Source organism: Onychomys torridus, chromosome 5 (assembly GCF_903995425.1).
Source record: "Onychomys torridus chromosome 5, mOncTor1.1, whole genome shotgun sequence".
In the NCBI taxonomy this organism is placed as follows: domain Eukaryota; kingdom Metazoa; phylum Chordata; class Mammalia; order Rodentia; family Cricetidae; genus Onychomys; species Onychomys torridus.
Genome location: NC_050447.1, coordinates 93,373,813 through 93,396,387, shown reverse-complemented (window position 1 = coordinate 93,396,387; position 22,575 = coordinate 93,373,813). Strand labels below are relative to the sequence as shown.

General features: G+C 40.0%; 1 protein-coding gene across 1 annotated transcript in view; it reads left to right on the top strand.

The window, feature by feature from the left end:
- Nucleotides 1-3,851: 3,851 nt before the first annotated feature.
- Nucleotides 3,852-22,575, top strand: part of Pou6f2 (POU class 6 homeobox 2) — a 122,940-nt gene continuing 104,216 nt past the window's right edge. The window contains exons 1-2 of the mRNA XM_036188889.1: nt 3,852-3,906; nt 5,503-5,888. Of these exons, the coding sequence (XP_036044782.1) occupies nt 3,852-3,906; nt 5,503-5,888 (441 nt within the window). The remainder of the gene's footprint in view (nt 3,907-5,502; nt 5,889-22,575) is intronic.

The window sequence follows — 22,575 nt, the reverse complement described above, 5'->3', positions numbered from 1 at the left end:
ACATGGAACACCCAATCTGAACACCAAAATCATACCTGAAACTACCAGGATGGCTTGTGGTTGTGCTCTCTAAACTCTTCGCAACAATCAAGGAACTTGATGTTTCATCAAAGACAACTACTAATTAAGTGACAATTCATAACCCACACTATGGTACCTCTCCAAATGCCACCTTCTATGTGTTAGGCTGGAGGTTTCAGGATAAAAAGACGCCCTTCCCCACCTTCACTTCCAGCCAGAAGCCAGTGCTTGCAGAAGTCTGAACCAGACAAAGATTCCCATCAAATGCTGGCACTTATAAAAGCATACACAAAACACTGGACAAAGGAGACACTTAGTTCCAGATTCCAAAGTAACCACTGGACTCAGGACACATCTACTGGACCCCTAACCCAGGCAATACTCCAATATCTTATCAAGCATGGCACTGTCTCCCATCCCTTTACTACAAAAAGCCCCTACCTAACCCAGTCCAGCCAACTCGATGGTCCTTGCCTGGGAGCTACTAATCCCCAGATAGATATGCCTTTCACTTTAATTTGCCTCAATTAGATTTTTTTGCAGCAGTGGAATGCCATTCACTATGGTCTAGATCTTTCTTTCATTTACTTGATAATTTCTTATGCTTTGGTTTACTGTTTGTATTCATTTCATTTCTGTAGCTGTGATAAACACCATGACCAAAAGCAACTTGGGAGGATTTATTTATACTTACAGATCACAGCCCATCATTGAGGAAAGCCAAGGTAGGAACCATGGAAGAATGCTGTTTATTTGCTTGTTCTCCATGGCTTACTCAGCTTGCTTTCTTACACCACCCAAAACCACCTGCCAAGAGAAGGTACTTCTTGCAGTGATCTGGGCCCTTCCACAGTAATTATTAGTCAAGAAAATGCCCTCATAGGCATGCCCATAAGCCATTCTGATGCAGGCAATTCTTCAATCGAGGTTCCCTAGTGACTCTAGTTTGTGTCGAGATGACAAAATGTAACCAGCACACCTTTGCACAAATTACTTCCTTGAATTCTAGTAGTCAGTATTCTGGAAATGCAGATTAAAACCACTATATCATCCCAGTTAGAATGGCTATCATAAAAATAAGTAGTAAAATAAAATAAATCAAATTGCAATGAATCTGACATGGATGTGGAGAAGGAGGGACCCATCTACACTGATAGTAGAAGTGTGAACGAGTGAAGTCACTTCTGGAGTCAGTCGGAGGTTCCTCTACAAGCTAAATGGAGAAGAACTATACGTCTTAGGGTACACCACTCCTGGGCTTCCACCCTAAGGAATCTGGGCCCTACACTTCTACACAGATACTTCTACTTCCATGTTCATTGCAGCCCTATTCACAATAGTTAGAGAATGGAATCAGCTCGGATTTCCATCAACTGACAAGCAGATAAAGAAAACATACAAATACACAGTGGAGCTTTATTCATCTATAAAGAAAAATGAAAATCTGAAATTTGCAGGAAAACAAATAGAACTGGATATATAAATATATTGATGTAAGTAAACCCACTCAGAAAGAGAGATGCAGTGTGTTTTCTCTGAAATTCAGATCTTTGCTCTGACTCTTTAATTGTATGTCTATCCCTTATAGGGCCTTGGGATTCAAAGGAACTAAAAGGGGTCAGTTGAGGAGGGCTTGGTTTAAGGCAAGACAGTACCACATTAAATGAAGGTGGTATTTTCATTTTTCAGGATTGCATGGACTCTTTAAAGTGCAGGTACAATAGCCTGAGTCCTGAAACTAAAGATTCAATAAACTGTGAATCAAAGTGCTTTTAACTCCATCTGTAATAAATGTGCATAGACTTCTCCATTGTTTTGATTCTCTAGGGAAAACAGTGTAACAATTAGCAACATAGTATTTATACAATGCTATTATAAGTGATACAGAGGCTTTTTAAAGTGTGTGGGAGAACTTACATAGGTTATAGATGGTCACTGTAAATAGCAGATGTGAGCTCCTGTTAATGTGGGGATCCCCAGAAGTCCTGGAGTCAAAACCCATCTCCAAGGAAATGAAGGACAACTGTCTACTCTTTCACTTTCTACTCTGGCATTGGAACTGATCTCACATAAATCTCATCTTATGCAATGCTCCTGACCATCCAAGTTGTGTGGTCCTATTTAACTGTAGGATTCACTATGGAAACCTTAAACACTCAAAATGAGAAAGTGTTTTTAATATATAGTTGAAATATAGAAACTGAACAAATGGCAAAACACAGGATTCTTGGCTACTCTTTGGTCATATTAAATTATTTATTTGGAAAGTTTCAAGCCCTTTTACCACAGCCCTCTATTCTCTCTAGGAAGTTGTGAATTTAACAGAGTTTCATTTTCATTCTTCCTTTCAAAATCTTAAGTATTAAATTTTTCAAGGTGTATTTTTTGTACATGCCTCTTTCATAGCCTAAATTTCATATTTAATATTGGCCCTGTCCAGTGTACTGTAAACAGAGATAGGAAGTAAATACCAGAAGAAAGTAAAGTCTTGGTTATTACATGTTTGGGGTAAGTTTTATTCCCCAATACATCATTTTATTTGCAGACATTATTTTATAGTTCAGCTAGGTCCTTGAATTTTCTCAGTTTACTTAGTTTTTATTTTCTATGCCAATATTTCATTATGCTTTATAATATGAGACACTGTGTTTTTGTATTTTAAGTCATTGGGTAGATGGTCTTGACTTTTTTTAGACCACACTCTTGCATATTCCTTCCTACTTCCTTGTACCCACCACATACATATATGACCACATCTGATTTTCCATCGCTGCTTGGCTTCAGGTGCCTATCAGTTTACAGAATGCAATGGGGTTTGCTTAGCTTTGTGCCTTTCCAGTCAAGCTGCTATTAGAGGAGATTTCTGAGTAATGTGAGCTTGTGGACACAAAGTGTTGAAGACACATCTGGGACCGTCTCATTAGTAAGGTAGGGTCTGTTGCACTTGTCTGCCAATACCTATCTGCCAATATTCTGAAGTCTTTCCAGTTCCTAAATGCTGATTTAGATAAATGCTTTTCTAATCCAAATGAAACCACGTGGTATTGAATGCAGCCATGAAAATAAGCAGTGCTGTATGTGCCTCATTTGGAAGATGCCTAGACAGATTTGGTTTGAACCAGTCAGGAGGTGAGGTACAATTAGGTTTCACTGTCTGTAACCACCATAAAAAATGCCCAACCTCATTCTTCCAGGAATCCCAGAATGTTAGAGATCTTGAAGGTCAAAACTGGTTTTGGATCCTTGGTTTCCAATCAAACGTGATTTTGTGTGATAAGAAGAGTGAGAGAAAATAACAAAATAGGTCTTCCTCTTAAAGTTTCTGTAATGAGGATGATGACAGGGTCATTTTTTAGTCACCTCAGCCTCCAGAGACACATACAAGCCCCAGGTTGCAGGGTGCCCTCAAAAGACAGGACTCGGGCTATTTGACGAGACCTGGAGTGATTCAATGACTACCCAGGACTTTTGTCAAACAGGCCACATGGCTCTCCTAGTGGTACCTGAGATCAGAGACTTGGCATTTGGAGCCCCAGGGAATGCTGCTAACTCACCAGTGGGCTGCATTACCCTCCTGAGTAAACCCGGATTATTATCTGAAATCTAACTTATGCCAAGGCCGATTGTGATACCTTGTCCTCCCACCATGTCTCTCAAGTTTAGGTGACTCATAAATTCCTTGACTCCTAGTTTTAGGCAGTCAGACTCAAAGTTTCCCTCAAAAAGGTTTCATTCAAGCCATGTGGCCTCCAGTGCTTCTCCAGCTAGAGAGTCCCTCTCTCTCTTCCCTTCCTTCTTCCAAGCCTTCTTTGCATAGGCCCACATCCACAATGGCGCAGCCCTCACCCCTCAGACCACGGAACTCTTCTGACCTGGCTCTGTCAGGTTTATACCAGCAATCAGTGAACAATTATGAATCTAGCATATACTTCTACCAGGATTCTGTAATAATTACTTCCAAATAGTACAGTTTTCTTTTTATGAATTGATATCATTTCCTCAAAGACACTGTGCTTCTAGAAGGACTCTGTCTCTTTAAATCCTTCATCTTGTCTGGCACCCTAGCAGTATCTAGGTGGCATTTGAAGTCTCTTATGAAATGATTCTTTACAAAAGTAGCCATTAGTTAACTTCCTTGTTGGGTACCCTCAAAATATGGCTCAATATGCATGCATTTTCAGGCATATCTGTTATATGAAGGTGTATACATGATATGGCATTTCATATTACATATATTTCATATATAGATTTGAAGACTGAGATTGTCTTGTGCCTGATGGACATCTGAGAGGCAATGTGGCTGGTTTGGTACAGACGTTTAGCTTTACACACATGCTGTGGATATCGCTCTGTGTAAATAAAGTTCTGATTGGCCAGTTGCCAGGCAGGAAGTATAGGCGGGACAAGAGAGAAGAGAATTCTGGGAAGTGGAAGGCTGGGTGGAGAAAGACACTGCCAGCTGCCGCCATGACAAGATGTAAGGCACTGGTAAGCCACAAGCCTTGTGGCAAAGTATAGACTAATAGAAATGGGTTCATTTAAGATAGAAGAAGTAGATAACAAGGAGCCTGCCTCAGCCATACAGTTTCTAAACAATGTAAGTCTCTGTGTGCTTTCTTGGTTGGGTCTGAGCGACTGTGGGACTGGCGGGTAAGAGAGATTTATCCTGACTGGGCCAGGCAGGAAAACTCTAACTACACACACACACACACACACACACACACACACACACACACACACACACACCCCTCAAGAAAACCTTAAAGCATTAATTTATTCTCTCAGCTCTTTGAGATGCTAATGTATCTAACCAGCTCACAGCCACCAACCACAATCCCTTTGGTTTAAGAGCATTGTCTGATCAGCAAGCAAAAAATAATTAAATCATTTGTGGTTCTTTTATTCTCTGAAGTCTGTACTCACTTTAAAGCAGAAATGTGTTGAAACTAGGACGTCTGAAAAAATTGGTGAAGGTCTGAAGTAGCAAGGGGAAATGATGCCACTAATGGCACTGATGATGGGTGGGAAGGAGATTACTAACAATTTAGTGTTCTGTTCTTAACTCCAGTCAAGCATTTACCAAGAGAATTAAACGGGTTGAACTTTGAAAATCTAAATCAAACCTTGAAAGGATGAGTACATTTTGCAGGTGGAAAAGAAGGGAAAAAAGGAGAAAGTGCTTAAAAATGGTCTCCATCCCTGGTGCACCTCTTTAACGCAATGCTTTTAAAGCAGTGCTCAGAGCTTTAAGAATATCTGCTGGGTTACATTCTGGTCTGAAATTGCAAAATTTTCACACACACAAAACAAATGATTTTGTTTCATCCAGAGTCCCACAATCCTCTGACATGCCAAGAACCTTCAAGGAGGGGAAGACAACACTCTGTAAGAGGGACCTTTGTCATTATGCACAGGACAAGCCATCAAGACACATCTATCTGTCCTGATTGTTTCATGCCATCCTTCCTGTTTCCCCTACAGCTACCTCATCCCTGAACTCCCAACTGCAACAGCTCCAGCAGCTCCAGCTCCAGCAGCAGCAGCAGCAGCAACAACAACTGCCTCCTCCACCAACCAGCCAGCACCCACAGCCAGCCTCCCAGACAACCTCGCAGTCTCAGCAGCAGCAGCAGCAGCAATCCCAGCCCACCCCGCCCCACCAGCCACCACCTGCCTCACAGCAGCCACCGGCTCCCCCAGCTCAGCTGCAGCAGGCTACTCAGTCTCAACAGCATCAACCCCACTCCCACCCCCAAAGCCAGAATCAGTCATCTCCAAGCCAACAGAGCTCAAGTCCCCCTCAGAAACCCAGCCCATCTCCAGGACATAGCCTTCCATCACCGCTCACACCGCCCAACCCTCTACAGGTATGCTCTCCATCCTCCTTGGGAGTTTGGACTTTCCCATGTTGCTGTACAGTCCCCCGAGGCAGAGGGCCAGCAAGACATAGCATCCCGTTCTGCAGCATCCAATTCAAATTGATCTCCTAGACTTAGGGAAGGGGAAGCAAACGGCAGGCAGCTGGGGATGCATGTAAACGAAACAAATAGAGGCCCATTGATGCTGCCCTCCAAAGGATAAATGTTCTGTCTTTCTTTCGGTGAGAGGACAGCACTATAAGTGCACTTGTAGCCTGTAATAACTCCATTTTATGATACTTTTTGAAGGCTGCAAAGATAGCATCCAATTAAAATTATTACTAGCACAGTTTTGTTGCCCCGTGGAGAACTGCCTCTCCTGTCCACGAGGCTTGGTGGTTATTTCTCTATATTATGAATACAACAGTGTCTTACCTTCAGTACTTTCTGCTCTTTTCTTTTTATTCTTCTAAATACTCTCTGGGGTTAGGAGGGCAAAGAAATTTAGCCCCAGTCTTATGTCCCAGATCCCAACCACTACCCCACAGACTAACAAGTACTCTAAATTTATGCCCAGAGCCTCAGCAAATATGCATCTTGATACAAGACAAAGCAGCTATATATTTACTTTATTACTGTGAGACTGAAGGAATAAAGAATCGATACTTTAGGTTAATCATGAAAGCTTATCTTTAACCTGCTATCATTGAAGAGAAATGAAGAGGAACATTCAGGAATATATAACTTTAACTTCAGAACAGATTAGCTTCCAAAGAGAATGACCGGGATGCCCATGCAGGAAGTACAGGCTATGTGTTTTCAACTTACATGAGACACTTACTTCCATGAGATTCCAAACGACTCAGGGTCTTCCTAGGTATAATGACAACCAAGTGAACAGTTTGTACATTCATTTCAATGCCAATTAGCCCACCCACCTTCCTTAGAGGTGAGCCTTGATCCAGCCTCCCCAGCCCAAGGATGACACCAGTCAAGGCATGTATGGCTGTGAAACAGGAAGACAAACAAGATCAAACAGATAAGCACACAAACTAAAGGCAGGGAGCTTCGTAATTTAACAATTTAGAACTGACATTGCTTTGTTTTTTTGAACCTGCTTTCTTGGAGTGGCCCAAAGTTTATCTGGAAATACAAACATTTGATTGAGGAATAATTGTGATTTCCTGGACAAGTGGTTGCAGGCAACTTTCACTGTGAGCACACTCCTAAGTCAGAGCTAAGATGTATTTTTCCACAAATCTTACTTAGGGCAAGACAACCTAACAATTTTGACATGATACTGAAACGAACACAAGCTGAAAGTATCTTCCTTGGACACCTGACATCTGATGGGAGAGTAGACATAATCAAATGCACAGATGCTCTGTTCACGCAGCCCCAGTGTTGTGAGCAGCTGAAATGTATCTGTCATCCCAGAGAGAGAGTTTAACACTTTTTAAGAATAATGCAAGTAGACAGAGCTATGTAACAAGTGAGTCGGTGACTTTTACACGCTGTAAGCACACTACCCGACAGAAACAACTTGTTTTAACTTGACCGACAGTTTTGGAGAGTTGAAGTCCATCATAGCAGAAAGGGTGTGAGGAGCAGCTCAGACTGTAGCAACAGTGTGTATCAGAGCCTGTTCATGATTGTAAACGAAGAAACAGAGACCAAAGCAGGAGCCAGAGACTGACCTTAAAAGGCTTATCCCCTGGGGATGTATTTCTGCCAGCCACACCCCACCTAGAGGTAATACAACCTCCCCAGACAGCCCCACCAGCTGGGGAGTAAGCTTCAAACAGGAACCTGTGGGAGATGATTCGGATCCAAGCAATGACAACATGTGATGAAACATTTTTACCCTGCTTCCACCAAGACACCAAAATAGGTTAATTTACCAAAGAAAAATCATCCTGCCTTGAGAGATGCCATGACTTGCATCTACTGAAGTTGTTGACTATAACCCAGAGTTGTTTCCCATTTAGTAAAAGCCAGCTGGGAGCTGTGTAGACACCAGTCTTCACAGAACACTGACAACACCTGAGAAGGTCTAACCCTTCTCTCAGTTGCCATGGAAATCCCAGGATGTTTAGTTTTGTTTCATTTTTCAGCAAAGAGATGTTCAAAGCCACATTCTGTTTCTTTAGAGTCCTGATAAAGTATTCTAACTTTCCTTGCTAGGATTTTTGTTTCTAAACTTATATATATATATGTGATATTTAAGTAGCAGAGTAGATATTACACTAGCACCTGTGGACCTGTATGAGGGACCACCAAAGGAGTGCCTTGTTGAAAGTTTAAAAACATTTTCTGCGTAGATATAGAATTAAACTCAAGTAAGTCTATGTTCAATGAAAATAAAAGCACTCTTCTCTTACTTCAGGCATGTGTAAAAGAGAGGAAGAATTTCATGATCTAAACTTTTTTTCCCAACACTCGCTGCAGGGCTTTTGAGTTTGTGGAACACAGAAGGTTTGAACTTTTAAAAAAGAAAACCATTTTAAAGGCAGTGTGTAGACATTTAACTCTCAGGGGTAACAATCTTTATGAACTAGAATAAAGTGTTTTATCTGAAAATTATCCAGGGAATAAAGATCAACTAAATTTTTATGTGAGAACCTAAGTTTCATTTTTATGATTCTTCATTTTCATGTAGGCTTTAACTTTCTATGTTGTTCAAAATTCATCTGGGCAATAGCATTTTAGAGCCATGCAACATAAATTATTAGGGAAAGCCAGTGCGTCAGAAGGCCCCTTTGTTTTATATTTGGCTCAAAAACATTTTGAAGGATAACAATTATTTCTAAAGCTGTATACTGTGATGTCTTCAGGAAAAAAAAAAAGTCCTAAATGAAAGCAGGTTGTGAAGATATATGTGGGTGCGGTCATTTTTCAAGATGGAGAAAAAAAAAAATGAGTAATGCTGACAGGTAGCAGCACCTAGACAAAAAGTCTCCAAATAGCTCCTGTCAGGGGTTTCTATAAAATTGCAGTATAATTTGATTTCACTTTTTCACTCAATTCCATGAAATGGATTGCATTTACAAAACCAGATTGTTGTTTCAAGTCAGTCAAGACTCTAAAGTGGTACCCCTCTAGAAAAGCTTGGATAAGAGAGGAACTTTGTTCATTAATTTTGATCATTTGAGGGCAGGGAAGGGTGGGCTGGAGTGGATAGCAGAAGCTCAACCTGCCAGGCTGAGTTTCTCCACCGAGACTCAAAGCCTGCCCACTCACAACTTCCTTCAGTCCCAGGAGGCTGAGGAGAGAAGTTCTAAACAGGAAAGGGAGTCACACAGGTCCTCAGGAGCCAGGTAGGTGGTCAGGGCACACGGCAGATGTAGGCAAAATGCAAAATGAATTTATGTAGAGTTCATGGAACAGAAAAGTGCATCTTGGGGCTGAAGTTTGCCCTTGGATTCAGGGATGGTTTTCAGTGCATGCACCCTCATTTTGCTGTACCTCATCTGCACCAGAATAGACAAGGATCTGAAACAATAGATAGAAGAAGTAACTTTTTAGATAGAGAGGACTTAGTGGAATTAGTCCTGGTAGGAAAAAGACAAACTCAACATTTTAATTTGATATTAGTCGAATCTAGTAGAGATCCTATGAGCATGAGAATGGTGAGGCTCTTCCCTTTCAGCACTTGGAGACTGCTTTTCCTGGGCATGTCCTTCAGAGTTTTACATGCACTGGAGACATCACAAGCATTTTGCTGACGTCCTAATGATGTGTCTAACGTGGCCTGGCTGGGGACCATTGTGGTGTCCTGGATGGTTGATGGCTTCCTTCTCATTTCAAGTCACTCGTGTCTCTGGATGTTGTTTTCCTCATCTGCCATTTCTAAGAATCTTTTCAGGCCTATGCATGGGTGATCCAAATGTTGGTAGGAGTCTGGGAGTTTAGTAGCTGCTGAAAACCTTATTCTCAGATCTTCTGAGTATTCTTCAAGGTCAGGTGAATTTCTTCCCACTCAGCTGGATGGCAAAGTGGAAGGAGAGTGGAAGACAAACGTAAGTGGGATAATGATAGCAGAAGAAGGTTTTAGCTTAGCCGGAGAGCACAAATTAAGCTCAAGTCTGTGTCCTCAGAGAGTCGACGCTCTGCGCTCTCATCCCAGATTGTTTTGCCACACCTGTGCATTAGAGAAGCTTAAGGAACCAAACACTGCATTTAACCTCGGCCTTCTGCGAACCACCTGACATGGCAGGAAGCAGGATAATCTTTTCCTTTTCTTGCTATATCGCACATTTTAATAAACAAAAGAGGAACAGAGAGGAAGATGACACAGGAACAAAATAAGTAAATCTATTTGTGCTTGTATGGGAAAGGAGGGGCCTGACCACCTCCTCAGAAGAGCAGGTACAGGAAGATGGTGTGAGATGCATTCTCACATGTGAGCGTTTGCTAATATACAGTCTAGTAAAAAGGTCAGTAAAGAAACTGGATCAGAATCCCACCTCTGTTACACAGGAGCAATGCCTTCTGACCTTCCTGACAGTGGTTTTCCACTGGCACACTCTGTGTACTACATGGAAAGTACATATGTAAGAGGGAAGGGTAGTGTCATATCCGTTTTTGAACCAGAAAGTCCAAATCTTGAGAATTACTTATTTTCATTATTTTTAAAGTGAATTTTCTTCAACCACGAGCCTGCATCCTCACCATAAAAAAAGGCCAAACTCCCTCTCCCTTCAGCAATTAATACTGATCACTTTAACATGAGGCTCCTAGCTGTAGAATATTTCATTCATAAAATTAAATCCTTCTAAGGCCCTTTCAGTTCCTTTTGAGTTTTACATTAGAAATTGGTAGCACTGGGGTGATGGTGGCCCACACATGTACACTAATACACAGCCTCCTTTGGCCGTTATCAATTCTGATAAAGCAGAGACATCTCTGCGTTCACTCACTTGCAGAAATGAGACTAAGACAAGATCATGCAGTTCTCATCTCAGATGCAGAACTTAAGAGCACCTTCAATGCACAAATTGAAAAAGATAATAGTCTAATACAGGATTTTGAAAATTCAAATGGCAAAGATCTATCATCAATAAAATTTCAGGTTTTAAGCTCTAAGGCCAGGCTGAGTTATAGTCAGTTCTAAATCACAAGGGGTAAACACAAGGAATACTGATATGCTGTCCTGGTCTTGAGACTTTCCTTTTCATGGTTAAATGCTGCATTAAGTTGTTTTGCATCTTGACCCTCAATGCAGAACCTATGCTTAGCATTCTCACACTCATGCCTCCTGCTACCAGAAGTATTAATGGTGTAGTTAGCAGGCATTCTCCACAGCCAGTGGCATCCCATCTGTTGTAAGTTTCAGTATGTCTTACATCCTACTTTCTAGATGTACCGGAAAACGCACCAAATTTTGCACAGCAAGAAAACAAAGGCATGTTGGGTAATGGATTAGAAAAGGATAGGGGCTTGTCAATCCATTTTCCTCATTGCAGATGACTAATAAACTAATCTCTTTTTTTTATTGAAATGTTAGAACAATCAGATAACTCTTGGCTGACTGATTTTACTTAACTGATTTAGGATTTTCTGAAATCAAGTGAAATAGCTAAAAGTGATAGTACTGTCACAGAGTAGACTACACCTTCCCATAGCAATCCAGCCATGAAGACCTTCATAAAGTGGGAGTTGGCATGGGCTGGGAAATATTTCCTCTTGGTCTAAAGAGCCAAAGAAAACTTGATTATCATGGATGAGAAAATCTAGCAGAACTCAGAGATTTACTGTGAAGATTAGATGTAACACGCTAATAGAGATGTTTAATGTCCTATAAATTTGCTGAGCAAGCCTTCATTAGCCTAAAGTTGTAAAAGAGTAAGACCATTTCTGTTCACACCACCATCCAGAAGATTGACTCATGATTCAGCCATTCAGCAAGAGGCCTGGTGGGAAATGGGAATCCCTTTGCCCATCTGTATTAAGCACTGAATAAAATAAGCAAAATGTATTTACCCATATACTCTGTGAAGGACAATTTTTCCTTTTATGAAAGAAAGAAAATCTCCCTTAACAAAACCCTCAGTTCAACATTACTGACATTTCCAAGAATTTATTACAAGCATTTGAGATCCGGGAGGAACAACAAAGTTTATATTGCTTTGAGAGTGGCAGGGGGAAAAATTAGTTTACCAAGAATATACTTATACAGGGCAGTGATTCTTTGTCATTGTTTGGATTTACCATTCCACTGCACTGTTCTGTCGATTAGTCAGATCATGTGGAAGGGGTTTAACAAAGAAGGCAGCGTAGTCTCCCCACTCACTATGGAAACTCTCATCAAATAGTGATAGACAGAAAGGATGTGCAAGGTGGAGGTGGGGGTGGTGCAAAAATTGCAGCATTAATAAGTTCTAAGTTGTCCAATAAAACAGACCCATTGTGATCATGACAATGGGGCAGATCCATGAGCTCAGCACAGAGCCTGGCACCACACACACCTTATAGTCTCAGCATTATCTGTTAGATGGTATAGCTAGTGAACCAGTCCCCAAGTAAGTGCAGAATGCATGTGCTGAAATCCTTTTAGCTTCCTGTTCATAAAAGTATCATTTTGCTGACACTTTGCTCTGAACAAGCAAAACTTAGCATTTATGTGAACTCAATATAATATTCTAGTGCTTTAACACTGTGTTATTCTTGATGTTTTAGCCTCATTTCTCACAAGTTTGAAGCAAATTTTCCATGGGCTTTTAAATTGACTCCCAAATCATAGACTCACAGGTGAATATTCTGTAGGTTGTAAAAGCTAAAGTACTTTTATCAGCCTCTGCAAACATTTGGAAAGCACAAATAGTGAGCATTGCAACCCCAGGAGGCTCTGCAGATCAGACTCTGTGGCACCTTAGAAAGTGTCTTTTAGGAGCACACACTGCTAGGATCAAATGCTGCCTCTGAGGAGTACGTGGGTCAAGTCAGCACGTCCAGCACGTCCTGCAAAGCCTCGGTTTCCTCTATGACTGGAGGGTAGAGGTGGGGATTTAAATGAAATGGCTTGTGTGAGAGCAACTAAGATGGTTCCAGAGAATAGAGCTAGGGCCCAATGGGGATTTTCATCCATTGACTGTAGCTATTCTAATCTAGGGAGGAACTTGAGACCAGTGCACTTGGACAAAAGCAAACAATTAATCTTGGGCTATAAGAATGCATGCATACACAGTGATTACACCTGAGCTTTATCATGTGACCCTGAGTTAGAAAGGTGAAGAGACTCTCTAAAGGGGATTTTCAACAAAGGCTGTTGAGAATTTCCAAGGGCTGTAAGCCAGAAAGAAAGCAGATGCATGCATTTAATGCTAATATTGATTAACTGTCTCAGTTTAAAGACTTACACCCACAGAATCTCATTTTTATCATCAATATTATTAAGAACCAAAATAAATTTACTTCCAACTTACCAATGTAGTTTCTAACATGTAAGTAAAGGGAGAAAAAATTTTTTAATAATTATATTTGTGTGTGTGTGTGTGTGTGTGTGTGTGTGTGTGCCAATGCAGTTCATATAATTCAAAATATTTATAGAGTGTTTTGAAATTTACATGTGTGTTTTTATATTCATTGTTTTATTCATGGCCTCAAGATCCAAAGCTCTAACTATTTATTAAATAAAAATTTGTATATATCTTACAGAATTAATTTTAATCTCATATTTTCTACACAACCCAAAATAAGCTAAAATTATCTACAAATCCAAAAATCTGAATCTCAAAAAATTGAAGCAACTTCCTAAGCATCATTAAAAATAACTGAATGTATACTCCAGTGCAGGTCTGACTTCCATTGTCATCACTTGCAATGTCTATTTTGGTCGTCAGTGAAGAGTGTATTTGTGTTTTCCTTCTCTTTCACCATCCCCCACTGTTAAGACCTAAATATTGAGCCTTATGAGTACAAAAGCAGAGCTTAGAAGGGCCCCATGTTGGGAACACTGTCTCTAGGGTATCTGCTGACCTAGCACAGCAAAGGCACACTTGCCTCTCTCAGGGGCTGTCTAGTGGAAAGGACAGTTCTCCTGTCCTTGGCCACTCAGTGAGTCTGTCTGTGAGGCCCCAGAAGAATGCACAAAGGAGGGAGTGTTTGACATCTGTCTGCTACTGGCTCTGTTGAGTCTCAGGACCAGTGGCTGTGTTAAAAAGCCCAGTTGGGTTCCGATCAATGCACATTCCTAGCCCAGCACATTTTGTCTGAAGTACAGTTTGACAGTGATGAGCCCAGTAGCACTTAGTTTTCTATAACAGGAGATATTTAACTGTCATAAAAAAAGAAATAAAGTTAGAATCCCTTCTCTTTTTCAGCTGGACTCTTCTCCAGAGTGGAATCTCTGTCCTCATGCTGTCAGGTGGCAATACAGGGCATTTATAGCTTTTAAAGAGAACAAAAGGTTTTAAGAGTTCAGATAAGAGAAGGCTGAAAGGAATCCCTCTGACTTCTCCCAGGAAAGCTCTCCAGACTGTTCTCTATAAGGCTGAAAAGGTTACATCTTTTTAATTAGGGGGAAATACCTTTGCACTCCTGCCTCTGGTCTTAAGAAGTGATGTTCCTTGCAAACTAAACACATGCAACACCCTGCATCCCGAAGGACTTGCCAACCTAGGGTCAAAGTCAAGTGCTCCTCGGAACCAACCTGAACAGGCAGAAAGTCAATTATGGCAAAGACCAAAGATGGTGTTCTTCAAATTGCCTATAGAGTAAGAATTACATAGACCCCAGTTGAAATGTCCTCAAAGCACAATCTACAAACTGTTCTGCCAGCCAGCCTCTTCCATAAGTCTCTTCTTCCAGACAGGAAGACTGGCCTATGATAAAATATGTTCTAGGCTGCTGAGACCTTGACAGCCTGGCCACTATTATTCTCCCTGGACCTGTTTAACTCAAGCTGTTCCTATAGCTGTCCTTTGTCCCCAGTTCTTCTATTTTTTTTAAAGGAAATTGCCAATCTCTTTGATTGTGTTTCAGCACTTGCTGTACATTAGGAGCAATGAGTTTTTTTAGTAATGATACACAGGATCCTCCTAAGCGGTGTTTATCAACCTGTGGATTGTGACACTTTTGGGTCTCTTATGAGATAGTTACATTACGATTCATAAATTCATAATAGTAGCAAAATTATAGTTATGAAGTAGCAACAAAATGATTTTGTTGGAGGTCACCACAACATGAGGAACTGTATTAAAGAGTCACAGCATTAAAAAGGTTGAGAACCACTGACGTACAGGTTCTAAGTGAAACTGAGCTTCAACAGCTCAAAAACGCTCAAGAAGCCTCCAAAATGGAGAAAAGATAAGCAACCATCAATTGTCTTAATAATAGAGTCCAAACGATCCATTTCTACAACAGTGAGCAAAATGCTTTTTCTCAAAGTGTTGGCTGCATGAGTTGGCCCTTACTTTTAAGATATAAAGAGATCTTCATTTCGATAAAGAATGAGCCAGTGTCGCCTCCAATGTCTGCCTCCCCAGATGTGAACTGCATCAGAGAATCTGTGGCTTATTATCCACCCAAGCCTGACCCAAACTCTACATGTGGGCTAATAGCCCTCTATCTGCAGGGGAAAGTAATCCTAGTGATGTGTATCTGACACCTAAAATATTATAAGGAATAGAGACAATCCTTTTGTAATCTCTAGCACCCTCTTCAAGAACTGAGTGTCCATCTGCTCCTAAGTGCTGTCCCTTTCTAGCTAAGGGCTTCTTAAACTTTTCAGCTTGCAAACCTCTTTTTGCCTCAGAAAGTTTTACATAACCCTGGGTGTATTGGTATATGAAATTTCTGTGCAAATCAAACATTTACTAATAACAAATTACAAAGAAATTTCTTTTGAAACAATTTTGATATACACATAATTTTACCACTTATGGACAAAAAAATGGATACTAATGACAAATTTGCATGATCATTTTAAAATAAAGAATGAAACCCTCTTTTTATTTTTATTTAGAGAGAGAGAAAGAGAGAGAGAGAGAGTGTGTATGTGTGTGTGTGTGTGTGTGTGTGTGAGAGAGAGAGAGAGAGAGAGAGAGAGAGAGAGAGAGAGAGAGAGAGGAAGAGAGAGAGAGAAAGCATATACCACAATGCACATACAAAGGCCACAGGACTATTTGCAGGAGTTTCCTTCTACCATGGGGGTTCTAAGTATCAAACTCTGTTTGTCAGTCTTGGCTACTAGTATCCTGCCTACTAAGCCATCTAACCAGCCCCAAGAATGATCTTTTGGCCAAATACTTGATGTTGCAGGATATAAATCATCTTTAACAGTTTTCAGAGTCAATAAATATTTTGATTTTATGATCATCATCAGTGCTGAGAATATTACTTAACAAAAATGTAAAATATAAAATTGCAGAACTACAATTTAGAGCTATTCCAGAAATTGTTGGAAATTCTGTTCTAATTCCAAGCCAAAATTCATTTAATGATTGTGATAAGCAATCCTGGTTGTCAACTTGACACACTTAGGAAGAGTGAACATCAGCTTACAAATCGTTTCCATTAGATTGTCCTGTAGGCATATATATGGGGTTATTGTGTCAATGCTAATTGATGTAAAAGAGCCCAGTCCATGGTAGACAGTACCACCCCTGAGCAGGTAACCTGGGATTTATAAGAAAGGCTGGCTGTGCAGGAGCAGTAGATAGTACACAGTAAGCCAGCAAGCAATGTTTCTCCGTGTCTTCTACACCAAAGCCCCTGCCTTGAATACCTGCCTTGGCTTTCCTTGATGATAAACATAACCTGTAAGATGAATTAACCCCATTGTCCTCAAGTTGCTCTTGGTCAAGTTGCTCTTGCTCACGGTGTTTATCAGAACAACAAAAAGCAAACTAGAACAGAATTGTACTGGAAGTAGGTTTTTTGCAGTGATTGACCTGACCACATTAATTTGGGGGGCGGAAATTGTGGGAATTGAGGGGACTTGAGGAATTTTGGCTGGAAAAACTTTGTTCAGAGCTTAATAAGATATTGTTGTGGGAGCTTGAAGGAAAAGGCTGTTGAAACAAATGTAGATAGTGGAAGCCTGGCTTGTGAAGTTTCAGAGGGAAGCATTCTATCAGGGCTGTTCCTGTGGTATATTTGAACTTAGAATCTGTGCTTGTGGTGCCTTGAATAAAAATGGCCCCCATAGGCTCATATATTTGAATGCTTGGTACCCAGGTGGTGGAACTGTCTGGGAAAGAATTAGGAGGTATAGACAGACTTATTGGAGGAGGTATGTTACTGGTGTGGGCTTTGAGGTTGCAAAATCCCATGCTATTTCCAGTTATCTCTCTTCTCCCTTATCTTCCTTGAACTTGTGGATCATGATGTGAGCTCTCAGCTGCCGCTCCTGTGCCATGTCTGCATACCTGATGCCATGCTCCTCACTATGATGATCATAGACTCTAACCTACGGGAACTATGAGTCCCAGTACTTTACTGGGACAATGGATGCTGGTCAACTGAGGCTGGAAATTGGCTATGATTGATAAAAGATCAGCATAATTGAGGTGAAAACACCCATGCTTCATTGGAACAGTGAGGGAATGTTTCCTCAGGGTCAGTGCACAAAAGCTGTGGTCTAGAGGAGGCCAAGCCTGCATTTCAAAGTGGAAGCTAAATTTAGCAATTTGTAAGTCTCTAGAAAGATACTAATTTTAAAGGCATTAGTGGGTCATGGAGAACATCCAAGGCTCTATGGCAGCATTGGCATCCCTTCATAGAGAAAGGTGAAGCCCCAGTTGCAATGGAAACTTCAGGATATTAGAGATGACAGACTATGGGATAGCCATCAAGGATAGTAGCAGGTGTGGAGTGGAACCTGTCTAAACCTACAAGACAAGCTGTGGAGCTATGGTTGACAAAACTAGAGAAGTGGGACTATCCAAGTCTTTTGGAACTCAGGAGCCTACATCACGCATAAGGCCCAGATATCAAACACTGTTAATACTGCTGGATTTTAGTTTTAGATTGATCCTATTGTTTTTATACCCTTGTCTTTCCCTTTTGAAATAAGAAGTATGTAACTTGTTTTATATTTTACAGGAGCCCACAAATAAGAGACTTGAAATATTTTAAAGAGACATTGAACCTTTAAGTGACAGGAATTTCAAAGACTGTAAGACTTTAAAGCTCTCCTGTATTTCATATTCTGATATTAGTATGAGATCTTGTCAGCAAAAAAGAAAGAAAAGGCTATGGTTTAAAAATGATGTGTTTGTACGTCAAATTGACTGGGGTGGACTTATGATAGCTAATCTTAGTTGTCACCTTGGTACACCTGTGATAAAGGAAACTTAATTGAAGAGTTTCCCCCATCACATTGTCCTATGGTCACATCTGTGGGGACATTTTTCTGATTGCTAATTGATGTAGGAGTGCCCATCCCACTATGAGTAGTGCCACCCCTGGGTGCCTGGTCCTGTATTGTATAAGAAAGCTGTCTGAACAAAAGTAGGAGATAGCAAACCAATAAGCTACGTTCCTCTGTGGTTTCTCCTTCCAGCTCCTTTATATGCTGCTTTGCTTCCCTCAGTGATGGATCCTAGCCTGGAAGTGTAAGATGAAATAAACCCTTTTCTCCTGTGTCAGTGTGCTTTATCACAGCAAGAAAGTGAACTAAGACAATAATATTTTTATGAAACTCAAACAACAATTTAAATCTCTGTCTGTTTTGTCTCTCTGTCTCTGTCTCTCTGTCTCTGTCTCTCTCTCTTTCTGTGTGTGTATATGGTGTGGGTGTTGTGTAGGTGGTGTAAATAAATGAGCATATAGATCCATGCCTGCACACATGGAGGACAGAGGAATATGCCAGGGATCGTCTTCTGTCCTTCACTATCCTTTATTGATCTCTACCCTGTTCCCTTGAGACATGGTTTTTCTCTGAACCAGAAGCTAGCTGTTTTGGTATATTGTATTGCTAACAATAGTAATAATGGTAGTCTTTTCCCTCAGGCCCATGAACTATCTAGGCATAGGTTTCTGACCATGTTGACAGTCTCAAGAATGAGTTCCGTTTCCTGGATTGGGACTTCAATCCAATCAAAAAATGATTATTTATTCCTGTTAATATTCATGCCATTATTGCACCAATGAACATATCTTGCCAGGCAGGCCCTTGTGGTAGCTCATAGGGTTCACAGCTGGGTGAGACTGATAGTTACTCTTCATAGTACCAGCTAAGTTTCTCCATTTTCTATGACTCAAGTATGTTGTGTCTTTAGCAATGGGGTCTTACTCACAAGTTCTGGAGGGCAAAGAATATCATTGATAATAGCCTATAATGTTTGGGAGATATGGAACCCCATTAGCCAACAAATCAAAAAGAGGTAAGCCATTTGTGATAGTAGGGTTTATATTTGGGATCATACGGTGTCTGGTTGAGCTATTTTTCCCCATTATAGAATTAAGCTGCTTTCATTTCCTGGCTACTGTGACTAAAGCAACAAGGAACACTGATGAGCAAGTGTTTCTGCAGTATAGTGTAGAGTCCATTGGGAATATACTAAAGAATGTCATAGCTAGATCTTGTAATAGATATATGTTCAGCTTTGGGGAAACTCCACACAGATTCATCTACTGGGTACACTAGTTTGAACTCCCACCAGCAGTGAATAAATGTTCTGTCTTTCTCCACATCCTAGCCCACATTTGTTATAATTTGTTTATTGTTTGTTTTGGTTTTTATCTTGGCCATTCTGGCTGGGGTAAAGTGAAACCTCAAAGTAGCTTTAATTTTCATTTACCTAATTGCTAAAGATGTTGAACATTTTTTAAGGGTTCCTCAGACATTTGTATTTCATCTTTTGAGAATTATCTGTTTTGTTCCATTCCCCATTTTTAAATTGGCTTATTTGGTTTTTATAGTGTTTAACTTTTTTTTTTTTTTTTTTTTTTTTTTTTTGGTTCTTTGTATATTCTAGATACTAACCCTCTGAGAGACAACTGGTAAAGATTTTTTCCATACTGTAGTGTGCCTCTTTACTTGAGTGATGGTATCCTTTGCTGAATAGGAGCTTTTCAGGTTCAGTCCCCTTGGTCAGTTGCTGTTCTCAATGATTGTGCTACAGGATGCTGTTGAAAAAGTCTCTTCCTGTGTCTGTAAGTTCAAGCGTATTTCCCACATTCTCTCTTCTCAGATTCAGGGTGTCTGGTCTTATGTTGAGGTCCTTGATGCATTTGGAGTTGAGTTTTATGCAAACAGAAGAATATGGACAGAGTTTCATTCTTCTACATGCAGTCATTAAGTTTGACAAGCACTATTTGTTGAAGATGCTATCTTTTCTCCAGTATGTATGTTTTTTTTCTATCTTTTCATTAAAAAACAAAAGTTTATGGACTTAAATTTGGGCTCAATTTTATTCCATTGATCAGCATGCTTTTTTTAATGTCTTTACCATGTTTTTTTTATTATTATTACTAAAGCTCTGTCATATTCCTTAACATTAGGGACGGTGATAACTCCAACAGTTCTTTTATTGCTTGTGGTTGCTTTAGCTATCCTGCTTTTTGTGTGTGTTTCTATATGAAGTTTAAGATTATCTTTTCAATTTCTGTAAAGAACTGTGTGTTGGCATTTTGATGGAGACTGCATTGAATCTGTAGACTGATTTTGGTAGGACAGCCATTTCATGGTATGAGTCGTACCAGTCCATAAACATAGGAGCCTTCTGCTATCTTTTTCTATTTCTTTTTTCAGTGTCTTAAAGTTTTAACTATGCAACTCTTTCACTCTCTTAGATTTGTTCCAAAACATTTTTGAAGATATTATGAATGGTATAATTTACCAGACTTCTTTCTAGGTATGTTTGTCATTTGTATATAAGGAGGTTACTAATTTTTGTGTGTTAATTCTGTATGCTGTTGCTTGGCTGAAAGTCTTTATCAGCTGTAGGAATTTTCTGGTAGAGTCTTCAGAATTTTTAATGTATGAAGTCATATCATCTGCAAATAAGGATGCTTTGGCCGGGTGGTGGTGGCGCACGCCTTTAATCCCAGCACTCGGGAGGCAGAGGCAGGCGGATCTCTGTGAGTTCGAGGCCAGCCTGGGCTACAGAGTAAGTTCCAGGAAAGGCACAAAGCTACACAGAGAAACCCTGTCTCAGGGGAAAAAAAAAAAAAAAAAGGATGCTTTGAATTTTGAATTCTTCCTTTCCTATTTGGATCTTCTTTATCTCCTTCACTTGTCTTATTGCCCTAACTAAGACTTTATGGTCTATATTGAACAATAGTGAAGAAGTGGACATCCTTTGTCTTATTCCTGATGTTAGTAGAAATGATTTGAATTACTCTGCTTTTAGAATGGTGTTGGCTGTAGGCTTGTTGTAAATTTCCTCCATTGTACTGAGATATGCTTACTGTATTTTCAGTTTCTTCAGAACTTTTGCTGTGACTGGATGTTGAATTTTGTCAAAGACCTTGCCTGAATTTAATGAGATGAGTATGTAGTATTTGTCCTTGAGTCTATATATAAGGTGCATTACATTTCTGTATTTATGTATCATTGCTTACTATTGTGAACCATTCTTACACTTTGGAGATGAAGCTGACTTGATCATGGTGGATAATCTTTCTGATGTTCTTGAATTTGATTTCGAAGTAGTTTGTTAAAAAAATTTGTGTCTATGTTTATCTGTGTTATTGGCCTACAATTTTCTTTTTTGCCTGGTCTTGGTATCAGGGTAATATTAGGTCTATAAAAAGAATTTGGAAATGTCTCTTCACTACCTAGTCTGTGAAATAATCTCAGCTGTATTGGTGTTAGTTCTTTTATTATTATTGTTTTTGAAGATAGAATTCTGTGCTGAATCCATCTTGCCTTGAGCTTTTCTTAATAGTAAGATCTGTTTTTTTTTCTCTTAGTTTTTTTCATACAATATATTTTGATCATATTTCCCCTCGCTCAACTATTCTCAGACTCTCTTCACTTCTGTACCCACCCAACTTCATGTCCATTGTCTTCTCCTAGCTCTGTTTCTCTGTTTCTGTCTCTTTTTCTCCCTGTGTCTCTATCTCTCTCTCTCCCTCCTTACCCCTCCCAAAACAAAAACATGAAAATGAAAATTAAAAATTTACTAATATGACAAAAATTATCAAAATAAAACTAAATAAAAAGTACACCCATACAAAAATTGTGTCTATTTTTGTGTTGGTCAACTAATCCTGGGCCTACACTGGTGTGTGTTTGATACATGCAGTAATATGAAAAAATTATTTTTCCTTTTACAGCAGGTATTAATTATAAACAGCTACTTAGTATAGGTGGGATTTTGTGTCCACGTCCCCTTTTCAGTGCTGGGACTTTGTCTGGTTTGAACCTATGCAGGTCTTATGCATGTTACCAGTCTCTGTGAATTCAATTATGCATCAATCCTATTGTTTTTGGAAAACATTGTTTCCTCAGATTCATCCATCACCTCTGACCCTTAGAGTCTTTCACAATCTTCCACACAGAGACATAAGCCTTGGGGAGAGAGGGAGAGTAAAGATACCCCATTTGGAGCTGAGTGCTCCAAAGTCTTTTATTCTCTGCACGTTGTCCAGTTGTGAGTCTCTGTGTTAACTTTCACCCACTGCAAGAAGGAGCCTTCTCTCGTGAGTCTCAGCCATACACACATAGAGTCTTTCCAGCACCGTGAACACTAATCAGCAGGGTTGAAGCTTCTAGTTGGGCATCAGCTTGATTTCTACATGTTCG